At 46.2% G+C, this 17,651-nt stretch overlaps 2 protein-coding genes across 7 annotated transcripts in view; one reads left to right on the top strand and one right to left on the bottom strand.

Annotated features, from left to right (window-relative positions):
* Window positions 1-6,347: 6,347 nt before the first annotated feature.
* LOC113925396 (formin-like protein 5) lies at window positions 6,348-7,420 on the bottom strand. Its single transcript, XM_027600060.2, has 2 exons — window positions 6,950-7,420; window positions 6,348-6,652 (listed from the first exon to the last, which is right to left on the bottom strand). The coding sequence occupies exons 1-2, from the start codon at window positions 7,418-7,420 to the stop codon at window positions 6,503-6,505; spliced, it is 621 nt and encodes a 206-aa protein (XP_027455861.1). The 3' UTR covers window positions 6,348-6,502.
* Window positions 7,132-17,651, top strand: part of RBPMS (RNA binding protein, mRNA processing factor) — a 172,671-nt gene continuing 162,151 nt past the window's right edge. For 4 of the 6 annotated variants that reach the window (XM_027597923.2, XM_027597924.2, XM_035726036.1 and 1 more), the window contains exon 1: window positions 7,132-7,803. In XM_027597923.2, coding sequence (XP_027453724.1) covers window positions 7,738-7,803 — 66 coding nt within the window. In that variant the 5' untranslated portion in view covers window positions 7,132-7,737. The remainder of the gene's footprint in view (window positions 7,804-17,651) is intronic. The other 2 variants (XR_003520630.2, XM_035726037.1) reach the window with 2 other exon arrangements.

The following is a 17,651-nucleotide window of genomic DNA, read 5'->3' as shown; positions in this document are numbered from 1 at the left end:
TTCTTAAAATAATGACTAAATGAACTAAGTCCTCAGCCTTACCTCCTGACGCTCACGGTTTCTCCACATTCCAAACAAGTTAGACTGTGGTAGACATTAAAAAAAAGTTAAATTTAGCATTTGACCTTTGATTATTTATAAATGACTCTCCAAAAGGCCAGAGGCATTGCTAATTTATTATTTTCCTGAAGCACAAATTCAAGTTACATATGCTACAAAGTTGGTGATAGGAAAAGTCACTTAATCATAAGAGTGGCTCGCCAACTGCCCCACAGCCACATCTCACTCTGGCTTTGTTGTTTTCTACTTATCCTCATCGTAGTCAGCAAGTTTTATTAAAGTTCTGAAGGGGGGGGTGCCTGACTGGCTCAGTCATTAAGTGTCTGCCTTCCACTCAGGTCGTGATCCCTGGGTCCTGGGATGGAGCCCCATGTCTGGGCTCTCTGCTCAGCGGGGAGCCTGCTTCTCCCTCTCCCACTCCCCCTGCTTGTGTTCCCTCTTTTTCTCTCTCTCTCTCTCTCTCTGTCAAAATAAATAAATAAAATCTTTATTTAAAAAAAAATAAAGTTCTGAAGGGACCATCTATATTTTTCCACTTTACTATCTCCCAGCAGGAAGTGTCTTATGCTAGAAATGACATTTGTGATTTTTGTTTTATAGATAGAACTCTTGCGTCAAGGGTTACTCTCCTTGCTTATCCTTGAGAAGGCCCAGGGCTTTCTGGTTTCCTGAGCCTTGCTTACATTGTTCCCTACCCCAGTGATTTCATTATATATTGCTACATAAGTAACCACCCCCAAACCTAGTGGCTTAAAAGGATAATCATTAATTTGCTCACAAGAGTGTTTACAGTTTGGTCAGGATTCTGACACAACAGCTTGTCTCTGTTCCATGTGATGTCAGCTGGGACGGCTCAATATAGAGGATCTACCTCCAAGATGGCTCACTCACAAGGCTGGTTGCTGGCGCTGGCCTGTTACAGGCAGCTCAGATGAAGCTGTGTATGGTGGGGTCTGGGAAGACAGCTAGGGCTTGAATTTCTTCCATGTGGGCCTCTCCAGGTGGCTACTTGGGGTCTCATTACATGAAAGCTGGGTTCCAAGAGGGAGGAAGCAGAAGCTGCCAGAAATCTTTAATGCTTGGGCTCAGAATTCCCAGAATGTCATTTTCTCCACACTCTATTCATCAAAGCAGAAACAGGCCCTGCTCAGATTCAAGAGGAGGGCACATAAGCTACAACTCTTGATGGCAAGAATGGCATGCATGTGCAAAAAGGTGAAATTTGGGGTGGGCCGTATTTGAAGACTAGCTACCACCATTCACCATATGGCCACAACAATACATGTCCCTCCCATATGAAAAATACACTTATCTCCTCCCCTAAGATATGAAAATACCCATACCATTATATATCAGTTCATCATCTAGGACAGGGGTGAGCAAACCACAGCATGAGGGCCAAACCCGACCTTTGGACTATTTTTGTACAGCCCCTGTGATAAGAATGGTTTTATATTTTTACAGGGTTATAAAACAAAACAAAACAAAAACAAAACAAGAATATGTGAGAACAATCACGCATGTGACCTGCAAGGCCTCAAATATTTACAATTTGACTCTATCCAGAAAAAGTCTGCCAACCCTGGTCTAGGCTATCAGCTTTTAAATGGGGTTCAAGGGCAGATGTGGCTCCTTGGGTGTCATCCCTTGACTATGGCTCCTCAGACATGGATCCTCTTGATCTGAAGACCAGTGAACTAGAGACAAAAGTATCTGTCTCTTTCACACACCCAACATCTAATGGTAAGGTAGGGACAGAAAACCTATAATAGACACTCCCATTCAAAAAGGGGACAAAACAAGAGGGACATGGAAAGTGATCCATAGCAATTCTGAAATTCCTGAGTCAGCAATTCCTGAATCAGCTCAGGCTACCATAACAAAATACCCCGGTTCTGGAGGTTGGGAAGTCCAAGATCAAGGTGCCAGGCAGTTTTGTTCCTGGTGAGTGGCTTCTTCCCGGCTTGTAAATGGCCACCTTCTCACTATCCTCACAAGGCAGAGAGCAGAAGCTCTGCTGTCTCTTTCTCTCTTACAAGGGCCCTAATCCCATCCCAGGGGCTCCACCTTCATGACCTCATCTAAACCTAATTACCTCCCAAAGGCCCTCATATCATCACACGGGGGGTTAGGGCTTGATAATATGAATTTGGGGGGGATATAAACATTCAGTCCCTAACAGGTCTCATCTCATCTAAGGCTGCACTTAGGGAAGATCCACTTCCAAGCCTGCTCACATGGTTGTTGGCAGGATTCAGTCCCTTGTGGGTTGTTGAATCGAAAGCGCCATTTCCTTGCTGGTGCTTGGGTGGAAGCGTCCTTTGCTCCTTGTCACATGGGCCTCTCCATAGGGCTACTGGCGTCATGGTAGCTGGCTTCCATCAAGGGCGGCAAGTGAGAGAGCAAGGAGAGGGTGTGTAAAAAGGGAGTCATTGTCTCTCTTAATCTAATCTTGGGAAGTGATATCCATCACTTTTGCCAGACTCTATTCATGGAAAGCAAGTCACTGGGTCCAGCTCACACTCAAGGGGAGAGGATGACACAAGGGCTTGAATACCAGGAAGTAGGGACCATTGGGGGCCATGGTGGAGGCTGCCTGCCACAGCTGTACCCTTGTCTTGAACTTCACCTAAGGCCATATTTTCCCGAGAGCACCCTGGATTTGACCTCGGCCCCTAGGCTATTTCTTATTTTGATGGTGTTGTCCTCTGGAGAGGCTAGAAATGACAGTTTTATTTCAAACCCAGGAAGTCCTGGCTTCTTTATGTTTCCTCTAAATTCAGATGGAAAACGGAACAGTCCCCCCCCCTTTTTTTGGCTCATCTCACTTCTCTTGTACTATATCATAAGCATCTGAAAGAAATTCTTCAACCTTTTTACCATCTATCCAAATAGCTCCTTAGCCAGATCCACGCGTTCATTAGGTATCTTTTCTGTCTTTCATGGAATGGCAAGCTAGTTTAGCTAATAGTTTTTCCGATAGATAAGTGGAGTCCCCCTCTCTCCAGCCTCTAATAATAATACTCACTGCCCCTTCGTAATGCTCTCCGCTTGTAGACTCCTCAGTGTTCTTCCAGTTTCCATCCTCTACCTGGTGCCAAAGCCACCGCTGCCTGTTCTAAGTTTCTATACATCGAGACCTTGCCTCTAGGTATGCAATTACATTTGAGTTATCTATTGCTGTATAAGAAAACACCCTAAAACTTAGTGTTTTAAAACAATAGCATTCACTTTTTTGCTAACAGTTTTGCAGTTTGGGCATGACCCTGAGACAGCTCATGTCTCTTCCATGTGGCGTCAGCTGGCGTAGCTCAACCAGGGCTGAAGGATCCATTCCCAAGAGAACTCACTCACAAGGCTGGCAATTGGTACCAGCTGTCTGCCAGGAGTTCAGCGGGAGCTGTGAGCCTGGGACCTGGTTCTCTTCCACGTGGGTCTCTCTACGTGGCTGCATGGGTTTCCACAAATGCTTAGAAGAAAGTGCTTGAATTTCACAACTATTTAGGACGTAAAAATCAAGAGGATGTGGCACAACAATGTGAGTATACCTTGCACTACTGAACTGCACACTGCGGGATGGTATATACAGTGCTGTGATTTTTAAAGCCACAAAACCTAATGAATAAAATCAGGGGAAGATGATGATGGCCTGCAGGTGGGTGGGTGTGGAGAGAGAGAGAGAGAGATGTCAGGGATGACAAAAAGCCAATAAAACATAGCCTCTGGCCTTGAGAACTTTCTGGGTCGAGCAGAGGATGCAGAAGTGTGAACAGATATTCACAACCCATGTGGTAGATCCTGTAGCTTTCTGCTGCAGTGCTAACAGGTACAAGACCCCTGCCCTGCAAACTACCTCAAAATAGATCTTTAATGTCTGCAATTCCCAGAGACAAACACTGAAGATGTAATTATAGGTTTGGATTTCTTAAAGCAAACCTCAAGATGAACACTGCCCAAGAAACAGAGATAAGGAACAAAACTACAGGTGCATGCAATATTCCCCTTTCAATCTAGCATGTAAGCTTGTAGGCTAGAAGCAACGTGGTAAAGCAGTGGGCAGGGGAGAAAGCAGATGTTTCGTGATCATTAGCCCTATATTTCTAGGATATAAAATCCCTTTGTTGTCTTGTAACTCCTGATGTGTCTGGAAACTAGTGCTCCTGAGTTCTCACTTTTGAAACTTTCTTGCTTTAAAGTAGTAAACAGGTCATAAAGATCACTTATATCCTGAACAATTTCTTTCCTCTCACTGAAGTTTCATAAACAGCTAAAGTCTATGTACAGATTTTCAGAGGGATTTGTTGGTAATGTATGACCCTACTTTCTTCCAAGTAAGTCTACACCATTCTTCATGGAAAGGACAGGAAACAGGAGTCCCTCTTTTCGTGGCGTATTACCCCCATCCCATATACTTTTCTGAAAACACCTTGAATTTCATGCTCACCGTTGATAAATGTTCTAGACCTCCCTGCTGTATTGTTAACTGCCTGATGAATTAGGTGACTAGTTGAGTGGTGTGATTTTATTTTTTATTTTTGAAATCTCATCAGTTGTCTCATTCTGAGCAAGCTCTCTATCTAGGTAGGGTCTCCCCCTACAAAATAATGACTACAGACCACTACCCTGAATCTGCCTAGTGCCCTTGTGGTGGCTCTCCATGCTGAGACACCTAATTCAGTCCCTCCTGAAGGGTCCTGGAAGGATCTGATAATGTCATTCAAGGCTGAAAATCAATATCTGATAAGACTTAATGTGTTCATTCATTCAAAAATAACCACTGAGTGCCTACTGTGTGGTAGACACTATCTAGATGTTGGGAACACAACAATGAACAAATCAGACAAAGATCCTCTCATAGCCCTTATTTTCGTTTTTTTATCCCAGAGGTTTTTGACTTTTAACAATGGACAAAGTGCTGGCTTGGCTTGAAGACAAAGGAATCAGGTTTCTATGTTTGGAATTAAGCCACATTTCCCTGGATGGGGGTAGCAGCAGCGTCCTGGAATCATACAACATCTTCCACCTACTCATAAGAAGAGTCTGGAACCATTAATGACTAGATCAATTGTCATTTTTCTTGGGCCTTTGCCAGGCTCCAGCAAGACAATATCTTTCTGTGGAGTGTATTCCGTACCAGGCCAGGACCAAGGAGGGCAAAGTGCCCGCGGCTTCGGTGGAGCAGGGGCCCAGGACCACCACTCAGCCATTGCTCAGGAAGACATTGCCCCCTCGTGGTTCCTTATGTAACTGAGGGAGGGACTGGGAGTGGAAAGGGCTGTCCAAGTTTCCAGATTAATTGTGTGGCCCTTGCCTCTTCCGAACTTCAATTGCGAGTTCAACAGATTCTTGGCTTATTTTCATCCAGGATACACTCCCCCCACCCCCCCACCCCCGTAGAGAGACATGACATCATGACAGCAATTCAATCTTTATCAAAATCTTCAGGCTCCCCCCCACCCCTCCCACCCCAAGAAAAACCCAGTAGGTGAATGGAAGCATCACCACTCTTTTCTTCACAATGCTCCTCACACAAGTATTTTCATTGCTTTCTGCGATTTGAACCAAGGTCCCTGATCATGGTGCCGTGGAGTTGTTTTGGGTTTCTTGTTTCCACAACACCAGTTTAAAGTCCCTAAAAGCAGGAGCCTTATCTCCATTCCCACCCCCACCCCACTCCCAGCAGCACTTAAACCAGTATAGGGTGAAGAATGTGGGGGGGAGGGAGGAGGAAGGGGGCAGAGAGAGATAAACAGTGAAGCAAGCAAGTAAATAGAAATTGTGATTGGTGCAGTGAAAAAAGGAACAGGGTGCTGTGTGAGAGAATTCCTGGGCGTGGGAAGTGAGGGAGAACCTACTGATATATGCAGTTTTAAATTTATGTGTCTATGATACCGGAATGGAGAAGCTCTCTATGGCCCCGAAAAAATGGAAATTTCCTTAATGATAATAATGCTAACTTCCATGTTCTGTAAACTTAAACTGGGCAGGAATGGGTGCTGGGTGCTATAGCTCTACCAGCCTATCATCTCCTTTAATTGCAACCCCCTGGGAGGTAACTACTTCCATTTCACAGGTGAGGAAACCGAAACCTCGCAGTCCTTCCGAGGTTGGCGCGTAAACAGGCGTTGTGCGCGGACTTCCCACGGTACTGAGCCATCTTTCTTCTTTTAAGGGGCTTTGACCCTCTGAAGATCATCTGTGTTGGCCTCCAGTTCGGCTCGCTGTGAGGAATATTCACCTAGCCAACAAAGATTTATTGAGTGCCTACTGTATACCAGGTAGCGTATTTAAATAGCCGTGGGATTATAAAGAGAAACAGGGCACGGTGTTGTTGTCTGGCGGGAAGGCTCTCCCAAGAGAGTAAGGGAGGCAACCAGGTAAATAATTCCAGAACAGTCTGCTAAGGGCCGTGCCAGGAGCCTGAGCAGGGGGCCCGTGAAGCCTAGCGGAGAGCGAAGGCCGGCGCGCGGAGGCTGGGAGGTTTGCGAGGACCCGGCGCTGGAGGTGGGTTTGAAGCTGTGCCCTGAAAACGCCGGCCCGGAGCCGGCTGCCCCCGGACGTCGCTCGTTCTCTCGCATCCTGTCATTTCAAGCTGCCAACCAGGAAGGGAGGAAATAGGTCTGAGCTGGTACTGAAAGGGAGGGGCTGGCTTAGGGATAGGGGTGCGAATCCCCGCGGGCAGCAAGCCAACAGCAGTAGCCCATCACGCTTCCCGGGCGTCGCGCTGGCCCGGCCTGGCTCCCCGAAGCCCCTCTCCAAGCCGGCGCGCGCCGCCACGCGAGTTCGGCAACTCCGGCGCGGCCGGGCCGCCGGGGCCCCCAGGGGCCGAGGAAGCGGGAGGACACGGCCTCCCTCCCTCCCGCGCCTCGGCCCTCGCCCTCTGACCTACCGCCGAGTCGGGGGGCTGGGGGTCGGCCGCTTCCGCCTGCCGCCCGCGGCCCCTCCCCGGCGCGCGCCATCCGGCCGCGGGGCAGCCGCCCCCGGCGCAGCCCCTCCTCCCGCGGGGGGCTTCTCCGTCCCGCGTCCCGTCCCTCCGGGCTAAAGCCGGCAGCCCACGTCTAGGGAGGGCGGAGGGAGGAGGAGGAGGAGGAGGAGAGGGAGGAGAGAGGGGAGGGAGGAAAGCGAGAGAAAGGGAGCTGCTTGGATCCCTTACTTCCCAGAGCCTGCCTGGAGCGCGCACTCTCCGGGTCCCAGCGTCCCAGCCGCGGCCCGCGCCCTGCACCACCTCCTCCTTGGGTCTGGGCACCCCTCGCCCCCTCCCTCCGGCCCCCGCTAGGCTCTGGCAGCGGCCGCCCCCAGCCCCTGCTCGGCCACATTGCCAACTCTGGGCTCCCTCCTGGGACGCGCGCCCTCGCCCCATCCTTTCTTCCTTCCTTCCTTCCCTCGCGCCCGCCCTCCCTCTCCAGGTCTCCCTCCCGGGTCCCGATTGTCTCCGTCCCCTTCCCAGTCGGCCCGCGCCTCGCCCTGCGCCGTCTCTCCCTCGCACTTCCTGGGTCGCCTGCCGCCGCAGTCTCGCCTCGCCGCGGGAGCCCGAGCCGCCGCTGCCCCGGCTTCAGCCCCCGCAGCCCGCGGCGCCCGCCCGAGGGAGCCCCGGCGCCCGGGGAAGGGAAAAGTGGGCGAGCGCGCCCTCGCCCAGCCCCGCGCCCCAGCCCTGCCCGGCGAGGAAGGACCGGGAAGATGAACAACGGCGGCAAAGCCGAGAAGGAGAACACCCCGAACGAGGCCAACCTTCAGGAGGAAGAGGTACGGAGGGGCTCGCTGCGGCGGGGGTACGACCTGGGGCGCGGGCCGCGGGCTTTCTCCTGCGTGCGGGCGGCCGCCGGCCCCCGGGCGCCGCAGTCGAGGGTTTGGGAATTGCCCTCGCCCCGAGGCACAGCCCCAAACTGTGGCCCCGGGAGAGGGGGGGGCTCTCTTCGGAGAGCGTGTTTTTGTGGGTTCCTAAGACTGCGTAACTTTGAGGACTTTTCGGAGACTTGTAAGTATAATGCCCAGCTTTGTTTGCGTGGGATTTTAAAAGCGGAATCGAGAGCTGACTCCTGGGTGACCTCAGTTTATTGGGACCCGGAGGGTCAGGACTTAATTCTGCGACCGGGAACTGGGAAGTTTGAGGGGTGTGTTTGTGTGTGCGGTGTAAGGAGAGAACTCGGGGAAAGTTCTCGTTAAAAGACACCTTCTGTTCCCTGCCCCCTCCCTTTCAGTGTTAAAAGTTCTTGGTGAAATATCTTTCCAGCTGAGGCATTTTGGATTAATAGATAACTCATCAGCTGCATTCTTCTCTGATGAGTCAAAGACCCCGAATGTGGGTGATTAGGTTTTGTAAATTTAGGGGCGATGCGGGGGGCGGGGCGAATAAGAGTTTAAAACTTTACAATTCACCAAGCGATCATCTAGGCTCTTTTAATGGGACTTTGACTTCTGAGCGTAAATTTTATGTGGTGCGTCCGTAACAACGTTAAAAATGTTGCGGCGGCGGTGCGTTCCGTTGGTGGAAACAAAATTTAACTGTGGGAGGGAACTCCCTGAACAGAAGTTTCAGAATTTTGTAGTTAGGATATTTGTGGTATCCTTTTAAATGGCTTTGTTCCTGCAGGTACGTTATCTGGAGTGCAAGAAACAATACTGTTTTCGCCTACTTTTTAGGATCCCTCATAGCTGAGTTCTTAAACATTCTAAAAAGAACTTGAGTGTAGAGATGCAGGAAAGTATGCATCTAGATAAGACCTGTAAGGCGTTCTTAGAGGTCTTGTATTCCAATATGTAAAGTTAACAATGGTAAACTGATTCTAAAGCGGTTAGGTTGAGATTATTTTGGAGATAACGTGTTGTGTGCAAACAAAGATTCTGATAGTGAAACCAAACGTTGGGGAGGATTTAAATAGTACTTTTGAGTCCTGAGCACATTGTCCACTTGTGAAAAAGGGAGTTTAAATGAAGATAGAGGGACCTAAGACCATGCAAATCAATGCAAAATACAAGATTTTACTCTTAGCCCATTTGTGTGGGGCAACCCACCGGAATTGGAGTAAGCGGAAAATTGCCTTCACACCTGAGGATAATTGCGCTTTTTATTATAAACTATTTTGAAAAGTGTTATTTACATGCTAGTTCTTTAGGACTACTGCCATTCCCCCCTTTTCGGAGAGTGCGAGACCTGACTTGCAAGTTCCACTTTTTTTTTTCTTGAATCTTACTGGCTGCTTTGCTCTTTCTTTTCCCTACCCTTGAAATAAAATTTTTAAAAATGACAAGTGTGCTTCTCCAAGGAGTTGCTATATTTAACTAATTCACCTAACACACCAATTGCTTCAGAAACCTTTCTATTTCACTTAGATGGGCAGTCTGTTTATTTCTAAGGGTAAGACTGTATGGTATGAAACCATCTTTCTCTGCTCACCCAATTGAGAATTCTTGTAAATGGAAAACAATCAGGCAAACCCAAAGGCTTTTTTTTTTTTTTTTTTTTGCTATTGGTAGGTAGCAGAAGAGGTTTAAGTGTTCCAAAACCATAACCTACTTAACTTGAGAAAATTAAGTAGAGAAAAAAATCACATTTTTCACGTAACCCATCTCAGCCTCACTGCCACCAGGACTGAGGTGTTGTCGGCCCCGTTCCTGGGGCGCCTTAATGTGTGAGGTTGGTTGTGTATGAGTAGAACCACAGGTGAGCTTAGTACAGAGTTACTGCCTCTCACCTCTTTTGCCCTGACCATGTGCCTTTTTCAGGAGGCAACAGCATGTGGCTCTATGACGGGTCAGCAGTTTTGGCGAGACAGTTATTTTAAAACTAAGTGGACGGTTAGGAAGATTTTAGAACCCAAGTCGTACCAGAGGTGGAGTATAAAGACAAATACCCCATGAAGAGAGAGGGTTTATAATGTTAAAAACGTTGAGAAGAAAGGAAATAGGCCTTGAGTGATGCAGGTAATTTTGCGCTGATTCCCTGTTTTGAGTTTGTTTTGTTTTTGATAAACTCTAACCTCTTTTTTTTTCCCCCTAACCCTGAAAGCCACAAGTAAAATAAATATGGTATTTGGTGAGTCCCATTAATGTGCTCAGCATTATACAAAAACCACCACACTGGACCCTTTCCCTGCCCACCCAGCGAACAGCAGTTTGTTCTCAAACACATTTAAAAGCCTTGGCTGAGGATTCCAGTAAACAGAACACACACATACAAAATGTATATACTCATAATGACAAGAGGGGAAAAATGTGTTTTGTTGTGTTTCTGGTGGCCATTGAGCTGACCTGGAAAAGCAAGTCCAATCATCATTAAGAGAAAATAGTTTATTTCCTAGAACATCAGAGCAATTTAGGCTTTCTCTACCACTTCGTAGAATCCAAGGGTTTTTTTTTCTGTTTTTTTAAATGAGTTCCTTCTATCTTCCAGTACATTTTAGCCCTGTATGAGAGCTTTTAAAGCTTACTCTGAAATAATTGATACCGAAACACTTGTTTGGTTCCAACTCTATAGAATAACAGCCCAGGATTGAGGAAAATTTCTGTAGCTTTTTGGGGTTGGAAGTTTGAGAACTTGGACAGGGCATAGACTTCTGCTTTGGATACTATTGAAAGCTTTGAGGAAAAATTCTTTTTAAGATTTGGCTAGCTAGCTGTAAAAGATAATACATCTGGCTTTCTGGCTTCCTGTGTGCTTGTTTCTCTACAACATGTCCCTTTAAAGAAAAGCCAGTTGTCAAAATCTTAACTGGGATCTGAGATTTATAGGGCTTATGTATAGGGCATTAGATAATTTCTTACATCATTTTACACTTGATAAAATCCTAGAATTTTGCATCTATCTTTGGACCCGGCAGTATTCTCTTTAAACACCTTTGGCGATTTGAACTGGACTAGACTTTATTAAAAATCAATAAACGTGTAGAGCAGACTCCGTTTGTCTTGTTGAGCTTTATGTATCAAGACTTTTTCTATCTGGTAGTAGATAGAAATTTATTTTTGATCCCTTAATTTTCAAAATAATTTTTTTTAAATCCGATAAATATGCAGTTTGGTTTTGCTTTTGCTTTTAGCCAGGTCATTGAGCATTTTTCAGGCTGATCACAAATCCTTTCTTAAAGGTGTTTTATTATGTTGAAGCAGGAATGGTAAATAGCAATCTTTCCTTAAATTGATTTGGACTTTCTTGTACTTAACACTAGAAAAGCAAAAAAGTTGACATTGTTGCAGTATTGACTGAAAAGATATTTGGCAAATGTTGGGCAGCAGTCATGTACAGTTGGTTCTTTACAAGCTAATACAAATCTTTACCTCACTTTCCTTTTACAGTGCTTAGTGGGGCACCCGGCTGGCTCAGTGGGAAGAGCATGTGACTCTTGATCTCAGGGCCATGAGTTTGAGCCCCTCGTTGGGTGTAGAGATTAAAAACCAAAAAACCTTAAAAAAAAAAAAAAAGTGCTTAGTAATCTTGCCCAAATATTGGGGCCATGAAGAAAATTGTTTCCTCCAGTTGGCCCACAGAAAGGCTACTGTGTCAGTTTAGGGTGGCAGCCTCAAGCTTTCAGATGGGCATTAAGATAATCTACATTATGACTCGGGCAAAGTACAGAATCAGAATATTCTTAAACCGTTCAACCACGTCTGGAGTCTGTTATTCCAAATCAAATCTAATATAACAAACCTATTTCAGCCTTCGGAGAGTCTTTGGTGATAGTTTTAAAAGGAAAGCACAGTGACTTCCTAGTAAAATGCTGCTAAATTTGGCATGCGCTTTTGAGCTGTTTTTCCAGTAGTTTTTAAATTTCCCTCATAAACGCTTGTGTTCTTGTGCAGTCTGTTTCCCCATGGCATTTTTGTTGTTGGGTGGATCGTTTGATAGGGTAGAGGTTCTTTTCAGAGTTGCTTTCATAGGTTTTTGTGGGTTCGTATGAATTTGTGCTTCAAGGACAGAATTCAGTGTTGGTGATGAGGCAAGACAGTGGGCACAGATGTACTGCAAGGTGACGCGAATTGCAGCTTTCTGGAGGACTTTGCTATTATATGGCAAAATATGTTCGTGAATTAGTTACTTCTGATAGTGAACAGTCGTAAAGACTCTTCGATGTTTTACCCAGGGACATTGCTAAAGTAAATCATGGTATAATTTCTGAAAGAGAATAGTAAGTAGCCATGAAAGGCCATGTTTTTAAAGGATGTATATGTATATGCATATATTTACTTCTGTTGTTGGTTCAAAGCAGCAGAAATGCATTCTCTCGCTGTTCTGGAGGCCAGAGATTTGGAATCAATGTGTCCGTGTTGCCACATTCCCTCTGAAGGCTGTATGGGAGAATCTCACTTTTTCTTCCCAGCTTCTGACATCGTTTTAATTGAGGGCATAATTGTCAATGTTAGGACATTAAACAAACAGATTTAAAAGTTCTATGTGATGCCAATTCTTTAAAAAAACAAAACAAAAACCCCAAATAGGTAAAAAAAAAAACCCAAATATTAATAAAAATTATTAGATTTTTACTTTCTAATGCTTTTCTCTGCTTTCTAAATTTTCTAAAATGAACATGTGAACAAAATTGAAAAAAAAAAAAAAAAACCCACCCAACTGTCTTTTTCTTTGAGTATTCCGTGGAATTTCTTTGCTGTATCTGTCAATGTCACAAAACCATTGGGTTGGTCCCACTTGCTTTTGCTCACAAGCCTTGCTGCAGGAACCGGGCCTCTTCAGTTCCTTGTAGCCCTTCTCTTTGTTGCTCTCACTCATTCCTTTTCTCCTGGCTCATCTTAGTGCTCTTTAGCTGCTCACCTTGTTCTACCATGCTTTATCAGTGCATCCTTCTATCATACTGCTTGGTCCTCTGATGGGTCCTTCAGCGCTGATCTGTTCTCTGCACAACAAAGCCCATACTTGACAGTCAGGATTGCCCTCATGTACCCCTGTGCTCTGTAAACCATTTGCTTCAACCATCTTTTCCCTCTTGATCTAGCTTGAGCTGCTTTCAAGGCACGTGCCAAGTTTCAGCCTACATTGTGCAGACTCCCGTCACCTGAAGGTTCCATCCCAAAGAGATGGTTGTCCTCAGAATTCCAGTAGAAGTTGCTTTGTTCTCTTTAACTCCTGGATCATTACCTTTCATGTAATTGTTTTGTGTTTTTTTTTGTTAAAGATTGATGCCATCTTATCACAGTATTCCCAATATTCAACTCCTACCCAAAGATAGTACTCCAGTACCAGGTGAGGACCCCCCCCCCACACACACTTACTCATATATACACATACAATTCTTTATAACTAATTTGTAAATGTGAAATATCCTTATTGGTAGGGTTGGTGATGATGACTTAGCATAGGTAGGCTGTTAAAAAGCAGCCACTTATTTGCTACTGAGGCCCTTGCCCACTGGGAAATTAGGGAAGTTGTGGATGGATCAGGTGGGAAATGAACTCGCTCCACCTGCCATCCGCAGCCTCCACTGGGGTGTGCCTGGTGCCTCTGATAGCCACTGCAGGCCTGCTTCTCCGGAGGGGCATTTGGGTTTTCACCATTAGAATTTGGTGGTGGGTGCCATGGAACTCTGTTTGACCTTTTGGACGCGGGCTTCTGGGAGCTTTGGTGAGGTGGAAGAGCCCGGAGCTCCCTGTGTTCCCAAACAAGCCTGCTCTGTGTGACAGCCACTTTGGAATGTTTGTGTTCAGTTTCATTTGGCACCTTAGTGTCTGCCTGGGGGAAGGGGGAAAGGGAATGCAAATGTTCCTCTTGAACAGTGCTTGCTTTGGTCAAAGAAAAAACTTAGGAAGGAATGAGGGGAATGAACCTTAATCATAGCTGGAGCAGAAGTGGCCGCCTGGCTCAGTGGGCCTGAGGCCAGCAGGGACCAGGGATTTAAATTGACGCTGTTGATGCAAGGATGCCATCCCGTGATGGGGATGAGTCTACCTGATGAGTGCGGAAGACTTGGGTTGGCACTCCTTGCACTCACATCCCTACCTTGAAAGAGTACTGGGAGACTATTCGAAACCACTTCCGTGCATCATTGGGGGGGGGGGGCGGGGCGTGACTGTATACTCGAGGAAGATTGCACGTTTGAGCTTATCACAGTAAAGTTGTTGCCTGGTTTGTCGTTTTTGCTCGGTAGAAAAAAGACTGGAGTGTTCCTATGCAATTCTCAGAAATCTTTTTAACCCATTCACTCAAATAATTGCAAACTTCTGAGTATTTACTTCTGAATATTTACCCCAGGTACTGGGCACTTTATACGCAAACTCCATTATTTTATCCTCCCAGTGAGCTGAGGGAGGTATTAGGGTGGTGATGAACCTTTTTTGACGGGGAGATGACTTGGAGTGCAGGTTGGTGTGCCGGGGGCTACGCGAGCTGGTTTCTGCCTGTCACTTGCTCTGGGTTGGAGTGGTGACTGCCCCATGTAAACATGTGTAATGAAGCATGGGGCTCAGTTGGTGTTAGAGTTGGGAACACAGCACTGCAAGGGCGAGAGGGTGAAGGCCTTGTGTCAAAGAGCTGACATTGCAGTCAAATGCTCTACCACTGAGCTGTACCCCCAAAGAGCTGACATTGGAGCGAATATTCTCGATTCACATCTTGCCAGATGAGAAAAGGGTTGAGACCGTGGGTGGAAGATGGGCCTGTGTGGAGACGCAGGCTTAAGAGCCGGGGAGAGCAAGCAAGGCATGGCAGGAGAGGAAGGGGAGTTGAGGATGAGCCTGGGGAGCGGCATTGGTTGGGGGAGAAGGTAGAGGAGCTTGCCTCTCATGCCAGGGAAGCCGACTCCACTCTGTGGTTGGCGTCGCGCTGCTCTGCAGCAGGGACCCGGCCCTATGGGACCTGCCAGTGGGAAAGGGGAGGCAGCAGGGTTGGGAAGAGTTGAGAGAAGAGTGAGGCTGGTACTGCAGGAATCCTGGTCTCCAAGGAAAGTGGCGGCAGCTACTCAGCCACAGGTAGTCAGGGGCCTCAGTAACTGTCAGCGCCGAGGAGAGACGAGGAGTTTCATTCTGGAAGCCTCTCAGTTTCTCCTCTGGATGGCCAGCTACATGGTGGTCCTCTTTGTAGAAATAGCAAATTGAGCAGTTGAAAAGGGGGGAGAAGACCATGAGGAGGTGAAGCCGGTGGGGTTGGAGATGCAGAGGAGAGGTCTGATCTTGAGAGCAATTTTCAGAAGAGTTTAAGTCTATATAGCCGGTAATTGAAAAGGTGGGTGATGTGAAGGAGCGCCTGGAAAACTGAAGAGAGGCGTGAGACTCTGGTTCCTGGGGAACCTTGTGAGGGTAGGCCACAAAAGACCCCCCCCCCCCAAATCTACCTAACACTTGAATGTATGTAAAAACAAAACCGAAAACTTCGAGGGAAGGGGAAGACCTGGAAATGCTCAGGAAAAATTGAAGCAAATTTTTTAAAGCACTTTTTGATTTAGGAACATCAGAATGTGTTCTGTATCTGCCTAGTTTATAACATAATAGTATTCAGTGTGCTTATCCGTTTGAAAGCCTGAGTGTGGGAGGGGAGCTTAGAAAAATCTAGGTATATATAGTATTTCCCATACACTTTTTTTTTTTTTTTTTTGCTTTCATCAACGGTCTCTGGAAATTTTTTCCTCTACGTTTTGCAGTTAATTCCAAGGCTTTTGGTCCTCCAACTTTTCTTTTTCCAGCGCTGTACCCTAGCCTGGAAGGCAAAAATCAAGCTACCGTAAGATTTTTGTAGATGGGTTTGGAAGGTAAAGGGGGAAGACCCAGAGAAAACGTTTCCTCACATTTTTTGGTTCTTTCTTGACTTTATTAGATGGGGAGTAAAATGAGCCTTTTGCCCGACCCCCAAACTCCTCTTATTCGGTGGGTCCTCTTTTTCCATTGGCTCATCTGTGCTTTCCTAAAAGCTTGCTGCTCACAGCTATGTGTCACCCCTTGAAGAAAGAAAGGTGGTCTGGAAATTTTAAGAAAAACAACCACCTGCATTTTCATTCCTCATAGGTTTTTCCCCCTGCTGCACCCATTATGATGCAGGTTATGTAGAATCCAAGAGGGAAAAAGGAAATGGCAGTAATAAATGCCAGTCGCACTGGGAGGATAGTTCCAAATTCCAGGCTGTAATACAGTATTGTCACACAAATTTAAAATGCTGAAGGAATGGCTGACACAGCCTACCTCCATCGTGGGGGCTCCCAGGATTTTGCAAAGGGTCTTGAGAATTGAGGTGCATCTCACCAACCCAATGCAGGTAAGTTAGAGACCTGTTTCTACTTTCAACTCCTCTTTAGTTCTCATGAGTCGATTTTTAAATGATGTTCCTCTGCTCTTCCTGACTTATTTAATGTCACCAGGTAGATAGGTTCGTTGGTGGCCAACATTATCCTAAGAGAAATTCTAGAGATTAAAAACAAAAACTAAAAACTGCTTTTCCTTGAATCCCCAGGATTCTGTTTTGTGAGAATTTCTCTCCTGCCCCCCTATAGGATGGGCAGTTAGGGCCTCCTGAGAGAAGGCACAACACAGAAAGTGCTACCTTATTTCAGAAGTACCAGAATATCCTTTGTGCTCTGAGGGGAAGTGCCACAAAAGTGTAATTACTTTCCCCAGCATGTGTGATTTACAGGACTTAAAAAGTGTGAGTTTCCGAAAGTTAAATACAGTATTCCTCTAAGCCAACAGGATGTGTTTGTGGGCTGGGTGAGGGTCTCTCTCTGACACATGCAGACCTTCTCTCTCTTTCTCTCTCGCATACACGCTTCTGTTCTGTGCCTGCCCAGGGATGCTGGGTGGCTGGAGACTGAAAACGTTGGGAATTGCTTCTCCTCGGGGCCTTGTTTATCAGCAGAAGGAAACCTGAGAAGTGCCGGAGTCCAGTGTTCTGATTCCGTCTCCCCCCACCCCCCTCCACTCTAAGCCCCAGTTTCTCCTTTTCCAGGATCTCCTAGCTCTTTCCCAGTACTGAGCAAAGGGACTGTTAGAGCTAATGAACGCTGAGACCATCTTAGTTGCAAAAATCTCCTTTTCCATTTTCTGTGTAAGAAAATTGGAGAGTTGAAGATCAGGTGCATATCCAAATGTAATCAAACTTGTAAACGTGTTTATGGATTTTTTTTTCTTTTTGCACACCCCTTAAGCATTTACTGAGCAATGTCTACTGTTTAAATGCACTTTAACAAACCAAATGAGGTGCTATCATGCCATTGTTTTGGTATAAGAAAACTGAGGTTCTGAGAGATTAAGCAGTTTGTCTGAAGTTTTAGTGCTGGTGGGTAGGAGCTTAAAATTTTTCCAGTGGTGCAGGAGGTTCATGTGATCAAGGCCCTGCTGGTTTCTGACCTCATCTACCAGGAATCGCAACCTCATTCATTATGCTTCAGCTGCTTGGGCCTTATTTAGATATCTTCTACTTGCCAAACTTGTTCCTGCCTCAGGGCCTTTGTGCGTGCTATTGGGTCTGCCTGAAAAATCCTACCCCCAGATATTTACACGGCAGCCTCATCCTTGTCATTCATTCATATCTCGGTTCAGATGTTACCCAGAGAGATCTTTGATCTCCAGGTTTAAAGTACCCCACATTCCCAAGCACTATCCTATCTCTCTCTTATTTTCCATATCCCTCATGTATTTTCTTACTGACATTACTTAATGTACTT

This window comes from Zalophus californianus, chromosome 2 (genome assembly GCF_009762305.2).
Source record: "Zalophus californianus isolate mZalCal1 chromosome 2, mZalCal1.pri.v2, whole genome shotgun sequence".
In the NCBI taxonomy this organism is placed as follows: Eukaryota; Metazoa; Chordata; class Mammalia; order Carnivora; family Otariidae; genus Zalophus; species Zalophus californianus.
This window is presented reverse-complemented; position numbering and strand designations above follow the sequence as displayed.